This window comes from Engystomops pustulosus, chromosome 2 (assembly GCF_040894005.1).
Source record: "Engystomops pustulosus chromosome 2, aEngPut4.maternal, whole genome shotgun sequence".
Lineage (NCBI taxonomy): Eukaryota > Metazoa > Chordata > Amphibia > Anura > Leptodactylidae > Engystomops > Engystomops pustulosus.
The window spans coordinates 174484488-174501726 of record NC_092412.1 but is presented as its reverse complement, the minus strand read 5'-3'; the positions used below and the strand labels follow the sequence as shown (position 1 = coordinate 174501726).

At 38.6% G+C, this 17239-nt stretch overlaps 1 protein-coding gene across 1 annotated transcript; it reads left to right on the top strand.

The window, feature by feature from the left end:
* Nucleotides 1-793: 793 nt before the first annotated feature.
* Nucleotides 794-16606, top strand: TAF8 (TATA-box binding protein associated factor 8). Its single transcript, XM_072137324.1, has 8 exons — nt 794-942; nt 3430-3583; nt 4714-4812; nt 4897-4959; nt 5852-5976; nt 11064-11211; nt 14945-15087; nt 16124-16606. Exons 1-8 carry the CDS (start codon nt 895-897, stop codon nt 16253-16255), a joined length of 912 nt encoding a protein of 303 aa, XP_071993425.1. The 5' UTR covers nt 794-894; the 3' UTR covers nt 16256-16606.
* Nucleotides 16607-17239: the final 633 nt, after the last annotated feature.

The following is a 17239-nucleotide window of genomic DNA, read 5'->3' as shown; positions in this document are numbered from 1 at the left end:
TCTTATCGGCTCAGCATACAGTGATAAGAGAAAACAGAGGGATGTAGATGATCCAGCTGGCTTCTGATCATGTCTACTTTTGGCAAAGCATACAAAATAAAAACAATCTAACAAAAATCAAACCTCATGTAATGCATTTTGCTACTCCAAAGTTCTGAAGTACAGAAACTGAAAGTTAAGCCATTGAGTCTTCTCCCGCATTCACAAGTGGCAATTTGGCTACTCCTGGTCCCAGTAGCCTCTGTAGTTAATTTACATATTTACTAAAATAAAGTTTTTAAGAAGTTAGGTTCTAAAATTATGAAATTACAGATATGGACAGAGGCAGGCAGGATAAACCTACCATTAGATCTACTTCTGATGGTAGATTTCTTTTAAATTAGTGTTCTCATGTTTAATATTTATGAAAAATCCAAAGGGGGAAAAAAGTTAAGCTAAGTTTTAAGGCCCCACAATGAAACTAATTTAAAGATACAGCCCCCGTCACCCACATGGAATAAGGCACAATTATAGCACATTATGAATGTATTGGGAAGACTCACTATGCAATTGTCAATTTTTATGGGAACAAATATGGTAGACCAGGGGAAAATGAGACAATATCCTAGACTGTGTGTGTGAACAATTAATACATATTTACTTTTACTCTGGCAATAAAACATTGTGTAATCTTGTCTGGGACATTGATTTATTTGTATCATCTGTGGACAACTTTCCTAGTACACAAGTTCCGGACGTGTCAAAGTCGTCGTGCGGGGGACGATCAATGCCTTGGATTGAATATCCCGCCCGATTTCCGTGCAGCTATCAGTACTGGACAGCTCACCGTCCCTGACCTTAGCGCTGTAGGACTACATTTCCCATGACACTTAGCGCAGTGACGTTGCATCCAAGATGGCGGAGACCTCAGTAGCTGTGGCCAGTTCTGGAAGCTCCAGCTCGGTAACGTTACATCTTCGTCATAACGGAGTTATGTTGGGCGGCACTGTTGTTTTATGAGTGAACCAGCTTTCATCGAGATTCTGAACTATTAGCATAGGAAATAGAACATGAAAAACTGCGATAGGCGGAAGCTAGTCACATGGTAGCGTGCTGCGGCTTCCTGATAACCCGGGATACACAGGGTTAATCGGTTTAGGTTGCGCGATTGTCCAGTTCATGGAGTCATTCAGCTGCGTGTTGTGTGACAATAGTGTATGCACAGGTGAAGGGTCAGAGGACATCTTCAGGATTTTATATGTTTTTTGTTGCGAAATCAGCACTATAAGTCTAAAATCAAGAGTGCAGTTCACACATTAGCTTCCATTAGGCTCTCTCATAACAAAAGAGCATAATGGAAACATAAGACCCCCATTGGGTTACATACATAGTCAGGTGATGTGGACAGCTGTGCTATTTTGACCAAGAAAGAAGCCCCCAAATGCAGATGTGAATTTAGCTTAAGACATGAATGTCTTAATCAATAAAAACTTAATCAATTGTTTTTTCTGGAAATTACTGAAAATCTCCTCCATAATACTATCGCTGTAGGTATGCATTCTTGAACTGAAAACAACACTCATGGCATGTGTTGTCATTGGTACACAAGGACTGCTCATAGACTTAGGCCAGTTACACACTTGCAAGTGTGATGCGAGTTCATCGCATCACACTCGAAAGTTTGGAACCGGCCTAAAAGTTTGCTGAGTAGGACCTGTTATAAAGTTGCCTCACACATTTATCAGACTCTTTTTTGCAATTTTTGATGACATTTCACAAAGTTAATTGTGTAGTTTTTTTTCAGTGGCGTACCTGATTTGTCATACGCTTACAGATGTAGACAGCTGAAAAAGTTGCAAATTTTGGTGAAAAGTTGCAATTTTGCACAAATCACAGCAGACGTAGGCAAAATATCCCAAAAGCTAGACGTGTTTCCAGACTAAAGATAAATGTCCCCCGTGGGGCCTCGTTAACCATGGCTGTGTGTGTTAACCCGTAGCTCTCACATGGTCTAAGACACGTCTAGCTTTTGGGATATTTTGCCTATGTCTGCTGTGATCTAGCGGATATTTGTGCAAAATTGCAACTTTTCACCGAAATTGTGACAAAATTGCGTGGACATTTAGCCCCAGAGATGAACCACACTCAGTAGGACCAGGTTTAGAGTGCACAGAATGCATTACAGTGGATAGAGCTACTAGACTCTTCACATTATTCATACAAAGCATATTCCTTGTTAAAAGCCAATACAAGTCCTGTCAATAAGTTATTCGGCAGTTATTGGGCGGTATGTACAAGACGGGTTCATATATGTCAGAACTGGTATACGTGTAACAACAGACAAAATATTTTTGTTGTCCTTATGACAATAGAATTTTCATAATTTTGGTTTGACATGGGAACAAGGACTAATAATAAAGAGTTCCTAGTGGCTACAGAGGTCAGTTTGTAACAAGGGATCATCTTTAAATCAGGTGTTCTTAAAGGGAACCTACCTATGACGCGTGGTGAGGCATTAATGCGACTTCTGTGGGGGCTCACTATACAGATACATTATGATCTCTCTAGTACTGTGAAATGCTGTGTGCTGACAATGTACTTGGAGTACAGGTTTATCTACACATTTATTTAGCTTCTGAACATTCACTAGTGTCTGAAAAATAGAAAAAGAGAGATGAGACAGATCAGAGTTGATGAGATCCATGAGATGGATATAAAACACAATGACACACTGAGCTCTGCTCTCTCACCTAATCAATAAAATACAGTCAACTCTGCTATAAAGACCTTATCTATCTATAGCTTGCTGGCAGGAAGTTGGTCTTGTAATGGAGGATGCAGTGAGCACTGCAGCGTGCAGAAAAGAGAAGCTATTCATGAGATAAATCCGACCATAGTCGGAAGATTTATGGTCTCACCTAGGGACAACCAGAATTATAAACACCAGGACTGAAAGAGACAGGTTGGAACTATGTTTGTGAAATGCTGTATTTTTGTTTATAAGAGTGAATAGGAGAATGTGTTATTCTGTTATCCTGAGTATATTTAAGAATCTTAAATCTTTGAAAGTTCTTTTGTGTGCAAATTGCATTGAACATGTGTTAAAAAACGTCTTGCAGGTGATGGTGAGCAGAGATACATGGCTTTAAGGGCTTCAGTCATATGATCTGGAAATTCACACTGCAGATCTATGCGACCCATATGGAGGCCATGAAAGACCTGAACAGTCCACATAGTTGAGGGGTGCAGTGCTCACCAAGACAACTAGTCATTGGTACAGCACAATGATAAAAATGTCACTTCTAACAGTGGATACTTTTAAGAAACTAGCTGCAGTTCTTTTCATCCTTGCATTACCCATTGGCCTGAAAAATACAATTATTAGTCATTGTAATAAAAGTTGAGCATTGACTGTTGTAAAAAAATAATCTCTTTCCTTTTTATCCTCAGCGTTCTTCTCGTGGTGCGTCCACCCCTGCTGATAACTACATTTTGGCGCGTCGAAGAACACTCCAGGTGGTTGTCAGCTCTTTGCTTACAGAAGCTGGGTTTGACAGTGCCGAGAAGGCGGCAGTGGAAACTCTAACCGAGATGTTACAAAGCTGTAAGTGTAGTCATGTGTGTCTGGGTTTTGCCATTGTCACAATACAAGAAATGTTTCCTATCTGAAACTTTGAGTATTCTCAAAGTTTCAGATAGGAAACATTTCTTGCAGGATATGGTACTTTTTTATTACTCTGGTCACAAGTCTTATTAGCAAGTGGTTATTACTTATAACTAGTGGTTTTCTATGCAGCAATCCCCTCATTTACATCAAAGATATGATCACGCTAGAAGATAAAATATTTATAGAGAAATACCATCACTGCCTCCACTGTTGACAATAGATACAGTCACAGCTTGCCTACACCTTTTTACACTGAGCATGCTCAATAAATGATGAATAGTTTCCTGAGAATTGCTGCACATGGGTTCATTTTCCAGATCTTAATAACAGCGACAGCCTCTGTAATCATGGACAGAAAATAACAGATTAAGGGTCATTTTGTAATCTGGTTTTCAGAGTGACAATTGGCAGCATATTGCTTGTAATCCGAGCTGTTGGTTCCCCACAGTTGACATTAATATTATGTGACATTTTATCCAATTATCCCAATGTCCCATGCAAGTCTACCAAAAGTATGTAAGATTTCTGTACGCCCCACAACAAATAATGGAATGTGCAGTGTACATTCGCCTCTATTTACTGCAGAATACAATAGACAATTCAACAGTTTATGAAGGAGTCCTTCTCAGAATCAGTGGTGCCCTGTGCATGCATCTATGATACATGTTGTGGGTGTGAAAGACTTGGATAAGGGTGCATATTTGTTCCACATATGTAGTCCCTTGATTTAATGCGAGTTTCCTGATTTTATTAGCTCATGTGGATTGTTATATAGTATTGTCTTGAAACAATGTATTTCAAGGCAATACTTCCAGCATGGTTGCTGGTGAACTTACATTGCTCTTGTTTTTACAGTGGGTACATTGTAATCTGCATTGACTCATTATACTACAAGTAAAAACATTATTATTGTTATTAAAAAAAACATTAGTTGGGCTAAATTGTCTTTTACACTGTATTTCTGTTGTGATATTGGTACAGAAAAATTGATATCATGATCTAGTGATGAAAATTTGATAAGCTTGTCTAAAGGTAAGTAACTGAAATGCTTTATGCTTTAACTGTAGATCTCACTGAAGTTGGTCGCAGTGCAAAATCCTACTGTGAACACACGGCACGTACACAGCCCACTTTACCGGACATTGTAGTTGCCCTGATAGAAATGGGTAAGTAACACATTTTCAGTTTCAGGTTACAACTTTCATCTTGCCACTGTATTCAGTTGCTTTTATTTTACAACTTGATTGCAGGATTCAATTTGGACACTTTACCTTTATATGCCAAGCGCTCTCAGAGGATGGTGATAACTGCACGTGAGTTTTATGTGTACGTTGTAATATGGCTTAACAGGCATATGACATTAATTGACGTGACCAGGTTTAATAGACTTCTATGGCAAGATGGCAGGTAGATTTGAAAACTTTATTTTTACGGAAACCACTCTGTGGTCTTTTTTTTTTTAAGAAGCTGTAATTAAGAAGCTAGGGGAACATGTCATTTGGCTAAAATATCAAAACCTGATGGCAGGTTTTCTTTACTCAGCTCTGTACACCAAAGTAAAGAAGCACTACACAGGAGAATTTTACCTGCAGAATCCAGTCGCTCATATGTCTCTTTATACAGAAAAATGAAAGGGGTTTTCCCACGAACACAAGTTGGGCCCTATCCATAGGATAGGGCCTAACTTGCTGATCGGTGGGTGTCTCAGTGATGAGCTCCCCACAGATCACGAAAGCGAGGGGTATGATGGGGACCCACGTCAGAGTAATGGAGAAGAACGGGCGTGCGTGACCGTTCTGCTCTATTAGTCTCTTTGGAACTGATGGAAATTGCTGGGCGCCGCTTTCATGGTCATACGTGGCCATCTGCTCCATTAGTCTGAAGGAGCAATGAGGAGTCCGATGGAGGTACGTGTGACCCCTTCGGACCCCTCATTTTCGTGATCTGTGGGGGTCTCATCACTGAGACCCCCACCGATCAGCAAGTTTGGCCCTATCCTGGGCTTTTATGTTCCTGGGAAAACCCCTTTTTAATTGATTATTGCATGTATTATAATGTAAACTCAAAAATGGAAATGGTTTGCGGCATTAAGGGGTTAACACTTCATCATAATTGTTAATACCTCAATGATGTTATAATTTTCAGATGCTTCTTTAAACCTTGTGAATGTACATATAATATTACATACTTTTTTCCCCTTTTTAGCCCCTGTGACAAATAATCCTGTTGCTCCAAAAGCATTAATTGCAGGGCAAAACAAGCCACATCCCGCACATATTCCAGGCCATCTTCCGGAATTTCCAGATCCTCATACATACATTAAGACACCGGTAAGAACAATGGCAAATTTAATGTTATTTCATTTTGTGCACAGTCCTGTGCTGTACACAGTTATGTCGTGTGAGATCCTGTACCTGTACCTTATTGCAATTGAGTGTAGTGCCAAAAGGGGCTTGTTACAGTGACATTGGAAAAGAAAAAAATAGAGACAATCACTCCCTAGTGCAAAGATTATCAGCTTTAAGCTGAGTATGAGATATAGTAAATAAGGGTAACTGCTCACCTTTTTGTGTTAAAGGGGTTGTCCGAGACTTATTAAAAAAACAAAAGGTGACTTAATAAGTCTCAGACAACCCCTTTAAGCTACAGCCACAACTGTTTCTAGTTTCTCACAACAAGCCGCTGTCTCTGTCCCATCCATGGGAAGCCATTTTCCTAGAGAAGAAATATTGCAGATTTGATTCCATGTTGGAAAACACTAGAAATTGGGGCTTATCTTGGTCACTGGCAGAAACATTTTCTTTTATTGCATAAAAAAGGGGTTGCGTTCCAGACTCTATGGAACATATGATTTCCGGCTTGTAAAACCCAAGGGCAGATTTAATTCTATAACAAAAAGGGAGATATGTGTCCAAAGGCTAAGGGCTTTCAGTCTACGGAAGCTTAGATGGGACATAATGAGAGTAAAAAATTTAATTGTTTATAAGCGTCTTGTGACCATAAGTAAAAATTTCTGGGCTATAATCACTAAATTAAGTGTCTTGCCAAAAATTGAATGGCTAGATTATGTGTAATAGATGAGTAAAGAGCCCAACTATAGGTTTTCTCCCATTCTAATTCCCTTATTCGCAACAGATGTTATGTATCTCTTAAAGGAGCTGGTCACGCTTTAACATAAATTACCTATGTGTCTTTACTGCCATAATATAAATCCCTGAATACTCATCATCCCTGATGCTTCATTGCTCTATGAAGACTCTCTGGCATAGACATGTAAACCAAGATCTACACTGGTAAATAGGAGGGACCTGCAGACGGATTGACTCATCCTGCTGCTCCCTCTACCTCCACCCTGTGTAAGTCAGTGAGACGCAGGGAGAGAAAATAGACACACTGGAGGCTGCCATGACAGACGTACTAAAAAAGTAAGAAACAGGAAGGTGCAGCATGTGGATAACAGGGAAAGGCTGAGGCAAAAACACAGCTACATATACATGCACAGACATGTCTAATGGAGCAGATTTATTGAAAAGTGGCCAACCCCTTCAAGAAACTCGTGGACACACAAGCCATGGGTTGAAGAAAATGGATGAACAAGTCTCTCCCCAGGGCTCCCCATCTCCGCTGCAGTAGTTCCTCTTATGAACCTTGTGGAGGGAGCGGAAGACATGGACAACTGGATCATTCATCATGAGAAAATCATGAGACAATAATAGAGACAAGACCACACATTGTACACATCTTATTAAAATCAAACGTGGCCTTCAATATGTGGACAGAACTTATTAAAATCAAAGGTGGCCTTCAATATGTGGGCAGAACTGTTTAAGCCGTAAATGGTCTTAGAGTGTCATGACTGTACAGTTTAGTTTACTTAGACCACTGAACCTTGCGCTCTCCTTTCCACACTCCAATTATAAAACCACTGCTACCACTAATTGAATTTACACTGAGATAAGTATCCACCGCTACATCCGCTCTTGCCTCTCAAGTAGACACCTTGTCATACCACTGGACATGCATGCTCAGCTCTCTAGCAGTCACACAGCTAACCACACTTTACAAGGCTATGGGTTTGTAGAGCATACAGGGACTAAAATTAATGTGAAAAGCTTTAATACAAAAGAGTTCAGTTCTTTCAAAAGGATGTTAAAAGTTACAAAAATAAAATGAGGTGGAGGTGGGAGAAATATGGAACACCCCAGCAGTAGTTCCGGCAGCCTCCATAAAGTGAACACTTTTTACCTGCATATCACAATGTTTTATGCATTTTCTATTTGGTTCAGGTTTCAGAACCTCCCAGTGATTAATTAAGTTAATTTTTTTTAAAATTGTCATGATTTAACAAATTGTTATTGAGAGGGAAAAGTCCAGGAATATGTCCGAGTCCTGATGGAGCGGAGGGGGGGGGGGGGATTGGGGTACCATGTGTTTTTTGAGGTCTGTACATAAGTCATCAGGTCAGAGTTTATCAAGCTGTAAAAACTGCCTGGACCCTTACAGTTGGGAGTCTATTCCTTCTGGAATAGATATACTGATTTGGCTTTAATCCCGCATCATGTCATAAGGCCTCTTGTAGGTCATGCTTGATGTCAAGGGAGCTGCCTTACAAGGTAGCTAAAAGAGGCGTGATTTTCCTTATCCCATCCTGGAAAACTGTGCATATTTTCCCTGGACCCTTCCAAAGATGCCAGTTGTCCTATAGTTCAACAATTCTACACTCTTACTACACTATTATTCCTATATATCTATCCACGATAGGTTTTAAACCTTATACAGATGTTGAAATATTTTGTATTTATAAACTAAATACTGAATAAGTCTGAAAGGTTAAAATGAGGTAACATAAACCATCGTATGGTCCCATCTTTTTTTAATATTTCATATCGTAATATACAAAATTGTATACATGGTTACTGGTACTAGTTCCCTATATCTCCTTTTCTCCTTCCAATATGTTTCCTCCCTATCAGTTATGTATCTTTTCATCATTTAGCATTGTGCACAAAGATCAAACTTATCCATATAGTAATGCAAAAGTAAATTATTTACAACACCAATATAATTTCAATTGATGAATACTTACTATCCTTATTCTCTGTTATTAGCCTTGCCCTTGAAGAGGTGTGTTAGGCCCTTTTTGTTAGGCCTCTTTCACACAGATGTATGCTTGCCCTCCCCTCTAACGATGCACGGCCTCCCCATAACGATGCACGGTGCCTGGCTGTAAACATAGAGCATGCTCAATCTTTATTCTATTCCCACTACAGTACTTGACACGTGTGTGTGTGTGTGTGTGTGTGTGTGTGTGTGTGTGTGTGTGGTCAGTGTACTGCAGCTGGGCGCCATAGGCGTCTATGGGAATTTATCTCAAAGATTAAAGCCCCCCCCCCCCCCCCAAAAAAAATAGGACTTTCTCACAGGCCTTTTTTTAGAATATTCGTGAAAAACACATATCATATGCGAACCAAAAAGCATAAGAGGAACAAGAAAAAGCAAATGCGGCTAACTAATCTTGTAAGGAGAGCAATGAGCGAGAAGGATAAGGAGTTTAAGGTGCTAAAACGCGAAGGTAGCTATGAGGCATTGCAGGATTAAAGAGATAAAAATAAATCCTGTAAAAAGCAGGTAAGGCCGGAAAAATAGAGGTGGTACTCCAGCAGAGGTGGCCGTTTCCACGGACACAGTCTTGTTTCTAAGGAACCATGAGACTAAATTTATGAGAAATTATCTTCACACAGGTAAAAAAAAATTTATAACATCTAATTGAAGAAATGTATATACATGGCAGTCCCCAGGTTACATACAAGATAGGGTCCATAGGTTTGTGCTTTAGTTGAATTTGTATTTAAGTCGAAACTGTATATTTTATAATTGTAGTTCCAGACAAAAAAAAATTTTTGTCCCAGTGACAATTGGAGTTTCAAAATTTTTTGTTGTAATTGGACCAGAGATTATCAATAAAGCTTCATTACAGACACCTCTCCGCTGGGATTATAGTAGAGCATCCAGAGAGCTTCACCAGAGGTCACGGTGGGCAGAGGGATCCTTCTTTAACTAGGGGTAGTCTGTAAGTTGGGTGTCCTTAAGTAGGGGACCACCTGTAATTATGTTCTAAACAGTCAATTACTTGGTAAAACTGGAGCTGATAAGGACTTGGGGGTATTGGTGGATGGTAAACTTAATTTTAGTGACTAGAGGCAGGTGGCTGCTGCTAAAGCAAATAAGATTATGGGATGTATCAAGAGAGGAATAGATTCTCATGATAAAGACATAGTTTTGCCCTTATACAAATCCCTGGTCAGACCACACATGGAATATTGTGTACAGTTTTGGGCACCAGTGTATAAAAAGGATATAGTAGAGCTGGAACAGGTGCAGAGGAGAGCAACCGAGATTATTAGGGGAATGGGGGTATTAGAATACAATGACAGATTGCAAAATTTGGGATTATTCAGTTTAGAAAAAAGACGACTAAGAGGAGACCTCATTACAATGTACAAATACCTGAACGGACAGTACAAGGATCTCTCCAAAGATCTTTTTATACCTAGGCCTGTGACCAGGACAAGGGGGCATCCTCTACGCCTAGAGGAGAGGCGATTCTGCCATCAACATAGACAAAGGTTCTTTACTGTAAGAGCAGTGAGACTATGGAACTCTCTGCCGCAGGAGGTTGTTATGGCCGACTCTATGTACATGTTCAAGAGAGGCCTGGATGACTTTCTGGAGAGAAAAAATATCACGGGTTATGATTGTTATAAACATTTATTTAAAGGTTGGACTTGATGGACTTGTTTTTTCCAGCCTTGTATACTATGATACTATGATATTACTATGATATATAAAATTAAATCCACCGTAGGCTTTTACAAGCCTGAAATCTTATGTTCTATTGAGTGTTGAACGCAACCACTTCCTGCTCTATTTATATTAGTTAAGATTTGGACTATAAATGAATTTATTAACTAACTTTCTAACTGTGCTTTTCTATTAACTTATGGGCAAGGTCATTACATCTCTTTTATGTTATTTTATCATGCCTTTTCTATGTTTTTATAACACTCTCTCTTCTCTCACACACAGCACAACACACACACACAAACAAAATTTATTAGTTTTTCATGTATAAATGCATACCTGTAAATGTAGTATGCTATGGCCTGATGAAGCCTCTGCTGGAAGACACAGATATGTTGTGTTTTATTTTATATGCTTTAAAACTTTCCTTTTATTCAATAAAATAATTTAATTCTACCAGCACCCAATTTTTACAGTTTGGATTTCCAACATGGAATTAATTCAGCAATTCATCTATATAGAGTATGATAAACAAATGTACATTTTCTATGTGATGTTACTTTATAGCTAAATTTTTCTTAAGTTTATTTACTAATCATTTTTTTTCTTCTTCAAGACTTGTCGTGAGCCAGTTGCTGATTACCAAGTCTTGAGGGAAAAAGCAGCATCTCAGCGTAGAGATGTTGAAAGGGCCCTTACTCGATTTATGGCTAAGACGGGCGAGACACAGAGTCTTTTCAAAGATGATACAAGCACCTTTCCATGTGAGAATTCCTGTTCAATGCCTACTATTGTCACAGTGATTATTATCTTGTCTTCTTCTACTTGCGCTTTTGTTTATGTAAATTAAAAGGACACTGTGACCATATTTTTACCGATTTAATTATGAGTCTCCTATAGGTAGGGTATGAAATTTCCTTTCTATAAAATTTCCTCAAAAGTCATGTGAAAATGAAAAGTTATATTTTGCCTGAGATAATTCAATTTTAAAAACTGCAATGGGAGTGTCACTCAGATGCCCCTATCTTTGGTGTGACAGTACCTAAAAACATGCTTTTAGTGCGGGGGCATGGCTAGGGTTATTAAAGATTCAGGGCGGAGGTTTAACCCCAAAACTAGTTTTCAGCTCAATGACCAGACTCGATTTTTCAAATCTGACATCTCACGATAATTGGTTATAACTTCGGAACCCTTTAACATATCATGGTGATTTTGAGAATGTTTTCTCGTGATACATTGTACTTCATGTTAGTTATAAAATTTAAGTGATAAGTTTTGCGATTCGTTCTGAAAAAAGTGAAAATTTGGCAAAAGTTTGTAAAAATTCTTCATTTTCCAAGTTTGAAATGTTCTGCTTTCCAGACAGGAAGTAAAACTACCCAAAAAGCTTGATAATTAACATTTACGGAATGTCTGCTTTATGTTGGGATGATATTTTATGCGTCCTGTCATTTTTCTAGGATGTTATGAGGCGCAGAACTTTAGGTGCGATTTTTCTCATTTTCATGAAAATTGCCAACACACACATTTTGAGGGACAACTCAGCTATCAAGTGACTTTGAGAGGCCTTAATAATAGTAAAACCCCATAAATTACCCCATTATAGAAACTTCACCCCTCAACGTTTGTAAAACAACTTCTATTAAGTCCATTGACCCTTTAAAGGGGTTGTCCGCGTTTAAAAAAAAATATATATGTGGCCGGGAGCAGGCTGACTAAAATAATAAAGCTGTACTTACCTACCGGTGCCCTCCCGTATCCAGCGCTGCTGTCGCTCCGGTCCCGGCGCCATGTAGCAAACATGGCCGCCGGAGCAGCGCTGCATTCAGCTTCCGGCCGCACACGACAACCTTCCGGCCCCCATACACAATGCTGTGTATAGGGACGGATAGCCGTGGCCGGGTACGCCTATCCGTCCCTATACGCTCCCGGCCACATATATATTTTTATCAAAACTCGGACAACCCCTTTAAGTGTTTCACATGGGTTAAAACAATATGGATCTGCGATTTAGAAACTATGGAATTTTTTTGGAAAATACATTCATTTAGGCCAAACTGACAGTTTCAGAATAAATTAAATAATGAAACGCACTGCAACGTTTGATGCCCAATTCCTCCCGAGTGTACTGATACCCCATATGTGGTGGTTACCTGCTGTATGGGCGCACGGCCGGGTATAGAATGAATGGAGGCAACATTGTGTATTGTCACATTGCACAACCTATAAATTTTTTTTTTGGTAATGCAAACATATGAGGGCTTATTTTTTACGGGATGAGATGCAATGTATAGATAATTCATTTTGGGGGTATATAGCTTATTCATGAGATTTTATTGACTATTTCAAGGGGGACACAAACAAAATCATCAATTATTTTTTTTCCCCCCTCGTAACATAAATAATATTTTATCTTTATTCTCTGGTTCACTACGATTGTGGTGATACCTCATTTATATAGTTTTTCTTATCTTTGCTCAATTTTCCTGAGCAAAACCAATATTGGAGAAAATCGCATTGTTTTTACTATTGACAACTTCTTAGGGACATAACTTCTGTATTTTTCTGTTGTCAGACCTCATTGAGGGCTTATTTTCTGCGAAAAGAGTTGTTCTTTTCAGTCGTATCATATTAGGGAACGTAACTTTTTTTGATCAGTTTTTAGAACATTTTTTGTGATGGTGTTTGATGAAAAATTGTATATTACGGAAAGTTTTTCGAGTTTTTTTTTACGTCGTTCACCGAGCGGGTTCAAGATTGACTTAGATTTATTGTACAGATTGATACGGACGCGGTGATACCAAATATGTACATTTTTCCTGTGTTTTTGTGTTTTATATACTTAATTTGCATTTTATGTGTAACTGGAGAGATTATGGGACTTTTATTTTATTTATTTAATTATATAATAAAATGATTTCATCTTTTTTTTTTTTTTTTTTTTTTTTTTACATTTTCTACTTCTTGGCTTGAACAAGCGATCGTCTGATCGCTTATTCAAGCCTTTACACTGCAATACACTTGTATTGCAGTGTATAGTGTATAACTTCGCATGCTCAGTTACTTACAGTCGGGTCCTGCCAGGAAGGCAGAACCCGGCGGGTAGAGGAGCAGGAAGCCCCGGGTCACTCGTCGGAACCCGGGGCTTCGGCAGAAGGGATCGGATCCCCCGGTAAGCACACAGGGGGGGTCCGATCCACATGAGACATGCTTACACGCCGCGGTCATGCTTGACCGCGGTGTGTAAGGGGTTAAACAGCCGGGATCGGAGGTTTTCAGATCCCGGATGTTAGTGCCGGTTCTGGGCTTTGATATCACACCCCGACACCAGCACTTGCAGGACCCGATGTCCCGAAATCTTCTTCTGACGCGCCGCTGTAGAAAGTTAGGTTATGTACATAACCCCCCACACATTTGCTTGTGGCAAAAACAACAGTACTTATCATATCATTTGTACCCCACAGCAAGTAATTTGAGCTGTTTTAAGCAGAAGACACGGTGTAATGTATCTCATGCTCTCTATAGTGCTCTCTATAGCTATCTATTTGGCTTCATCATAAAGTTAGGAATCTAATCTTGCTTCTGGTTGTGTGAGCTAGAGAAATGGAGTTAAAGGCAGTTAAAGAAATAGGCGGAAACTGGATCTTTATCTACAGATATTCCAACACCTGAGGGTACTAGTAGTTTTAAGTGATAACATCTGGTAACATTACCTTTTAAATTGAAATTATTGGCTAAATATAAACGAAAATAAACATGCACTTACCCAGCCGCAGTTTCTCCCAGTGTCCAGTGCTCTCTCCGTGTCATACTTGTTTGTTTACACGGGCTCCCACCGTCACCATATTCCTAATACAGTAATGGGACAGGGGCTGGGTGGGCATCCGGAAGCTGGTCTGAGCGCAGCTTCCGTGCCCCTGTGAACAAACAGGGGCTTGCCACAGAGAGAGTGCGGCGCGGGACATCGAGAGGGACCAAGGAGGTAAGTAGCTATTTTATTTTTTTAAGCAACCTCTCTGGCTATATTGCTCAGTTTTTTTATATCGCTCAGGCAACCCCTTTCATGATATTCGGTGATGTACTGTACATTACAGAATGTTGTCTGTTGGCTATTCTGTGCACCCTTAAAAACCCAGCCAATTAACAGGTATAAGAGCAAATGCACTTGTTCAGACAGCTTATTCTGTTTTGGATAGGCTTGTTAAGGCAGAGAAACTTGTTCTTGCTTGACTGATGTTCCACTTAACAGAACAAGCTATAGGACAGTGGATCCATGGACAGCCTGGAGCATTCTGGGTTTGTTCCATTGAGCCATAGTCGTCTGTCTACGAAATCTGCTTTCATACAGACCTTGTTTCCTGCCCTAACACTGCGCTCCAGTGGACAGATTCCCAGTGGATAAACCATGTATGTTTTAGGTAAAATATGTTTTTAAGTACTTCTGTAGGCCATATGTCCTGATTCTCATGTTTTGCTTCCTTCTTTCCATACTTCCAGTAATTGCTGCTCGTCCTATGTCCATTCCATATTTGAATGCTCTTCTACCATCGGAGCTGGAACTACAACAGGTTGAAGAAACTGATTCATCTGAGCAGGATGATCAGACTGATAATGAAAACCTTTCTATGCACCTTCAGGCGGTGTGTACAATGCTAAGGGTCATTTTTCATGTCCATATTGTTTGTATATTTTTGCACAACATTACATTTGTTTCTTATTCCTTGTATTACTCTTATGTATATTTATTTGAATTCTAGAAGTGCTGTGAGATTCAGACTACAAGTTTTTCTCAATAAATTAGAATATCAGCAAAAAGTTAAATTTTTTTCAGCAATTCAAAAAGTGAAACTGGGAAAGGGAATGAGTGAATTTGCTGTATAAACATTTCTGTTTTTAAAAAAAATTATACATAGTTTGTCTTAAAATTATCCGAATTTTGTTTTAGTTTTTTATTGTAATGTAAAATGAGTTTCACTGGATGAAAAAATGTTTTGTTTCTTGAGAAGCGCTATGTATGCCAGTTTATTTATAAAATTTCCAGGAAATTTCATAAATCAGACTTCCTTCTTCTGTGTGTATATTGGAGCAGATGTGGGAGAAAGAAAAACCTATTAATCCCATATCTTCCCTTGTACAACCTTCCAATAGCCCCTGGGTGTGATACAGTAGATGATACAGAGTATCATTTTATCAATCATGGAGGAAATTTAGGATGCATGTATATACAGGTAATCCCCGGGTTACGTACAAGATAGGTTCTGTAGGTTTGTTCTTAAGTTGAATTTGTATGCAAGTCGGAGCTGTATATTTTATAATTGTAACCCCAGCCAAATTTTTTTTGGTCTCTGTGACAATTGGATTTTAAAAATGTTGTCTTGTCATAAGAACAAGGATTAATAATAAAGCTTCATTACACCTGTGATAACTGTTCGAGCTGTTGATTGTAGCCTAGGGTTAAAGTACAGAAAATTAACAACATCCAGAGGTCCGTTTGTAACTAGGGGTCGTCTGTAAGTCAGGTGTTTTTAAGTAGGGGACCACCTGTATTTAGTAAATTTATTATATATATCATTTATAGTTTCCATCTAATATGTTCCATTTTCTTAGCATTTTTTCTTCTTAGCTTGTTCATGTTATTCTCTGTTTTAATATTTCAATTTGTGTTCTATCTTATAGGATGAGTCGGGTAATGAAAAAGAAAATTCCTCAGTTTTACAGCAAAATTCAATGAAGGGAAGTGAGGAGACACTGATAGATAATCCTTACCTAAGACCAGTGAAAAAGCCTAAATTGAGACGCAAAAAGTAACAACACAACAAGTTATAATATATATAGACTGATGGCAAAATGCTGAAAAGACTGAGCAGTGCTGCTCTTACTACCTCTCAGCAGTTGGTGTTCCACATTTATTTGGATTCTTGGAGATGGCTTTTCTATACTGTTCGGCAAAATGAAATTTATTGTTTAAAAAAAATAGACAGTCTCCCTTACATTGTGTCAAAGCATTTTTTTTAACTGGAGACCAACAATGATGTTCGTTTTTTTTTTTGTTTTTTTTTCCCCTTCTTATTTGTATTTAAATGTATATATATATTTGTCAGGTTTTTGCCACAATATACATTGTATGGAATTTCATAATAAAAGTAAAACGTAAAATTTCTTGCTGTGTTAAATATCAATAGGAATAAGAGAATTAGATGGCTAATAACTTTCTCTTGCCATAATCGTAGTTTGTTTGTCTTGCAAACTGTTACTAATGTACATCTATTTGTGTAAGTCAGTGTGTTGACACTCAGTTAGGAAATTGCTATTCTTCAGTGTTGAAACATCCTGATAGATACCGCAAGTAAACAATGCTGTAAATGCCATAATATCTTCTGTACACTACTAGATCCAGGAAGATCGCTTCAAGTATACTCATATATTTCAAGGAAGTAAAAAGGAATCTGTAAGCAGGCTTGATCATACAACCCTGCAGACAGTTTTAGATAAAAGCCATAGAGAGGTTTATAACCTTACCTTGTATGTTAGTAGCAGCAGAACTGTGAAAATTGATTTATAATACAGGATTGTAAATACACACCGGGGACTCTTATGCAATGAATAGAAACAAAAAGAATACTCATTTCAGCACTGCGGAGGTTAGGGAAATTTAAAAATTGTTATATTTTTAATATGTGTCTAATAAAAGTGATCACATCAAAAAGAGAAAAAACAGTAACATGTTTCATATGCCTTCATGTTTCTGTTCTATGCTTCTGTTTTGGAAATATGTTCTATCGCAGTGACAGT

Bases quoted from the DNA above. Each gene is read 5' to 3' on its own strand.
- TAF8 (XM_072137324.1), top strand. From the start codon at position 895: ATGGCGGAGACCTCAGTAGCTGTGGCCAGTTCTGGAAGCTCCAGCTCG. The intron at 3,584-4,713 runs GTAAGTGTAGTC...CTTTAACTGTAG, and splicing joins AACCGAGATGTTACAAAGCT to ATCTCACTGAAGTTGGTCGC. The intron at 4,960-5,851 runs GTGAGTTTTATG...TCCCCTTTTTAG, and splicing joins GAGGATGGTGATAACTGCAC to CCCCTGTGACAAATAATCCT.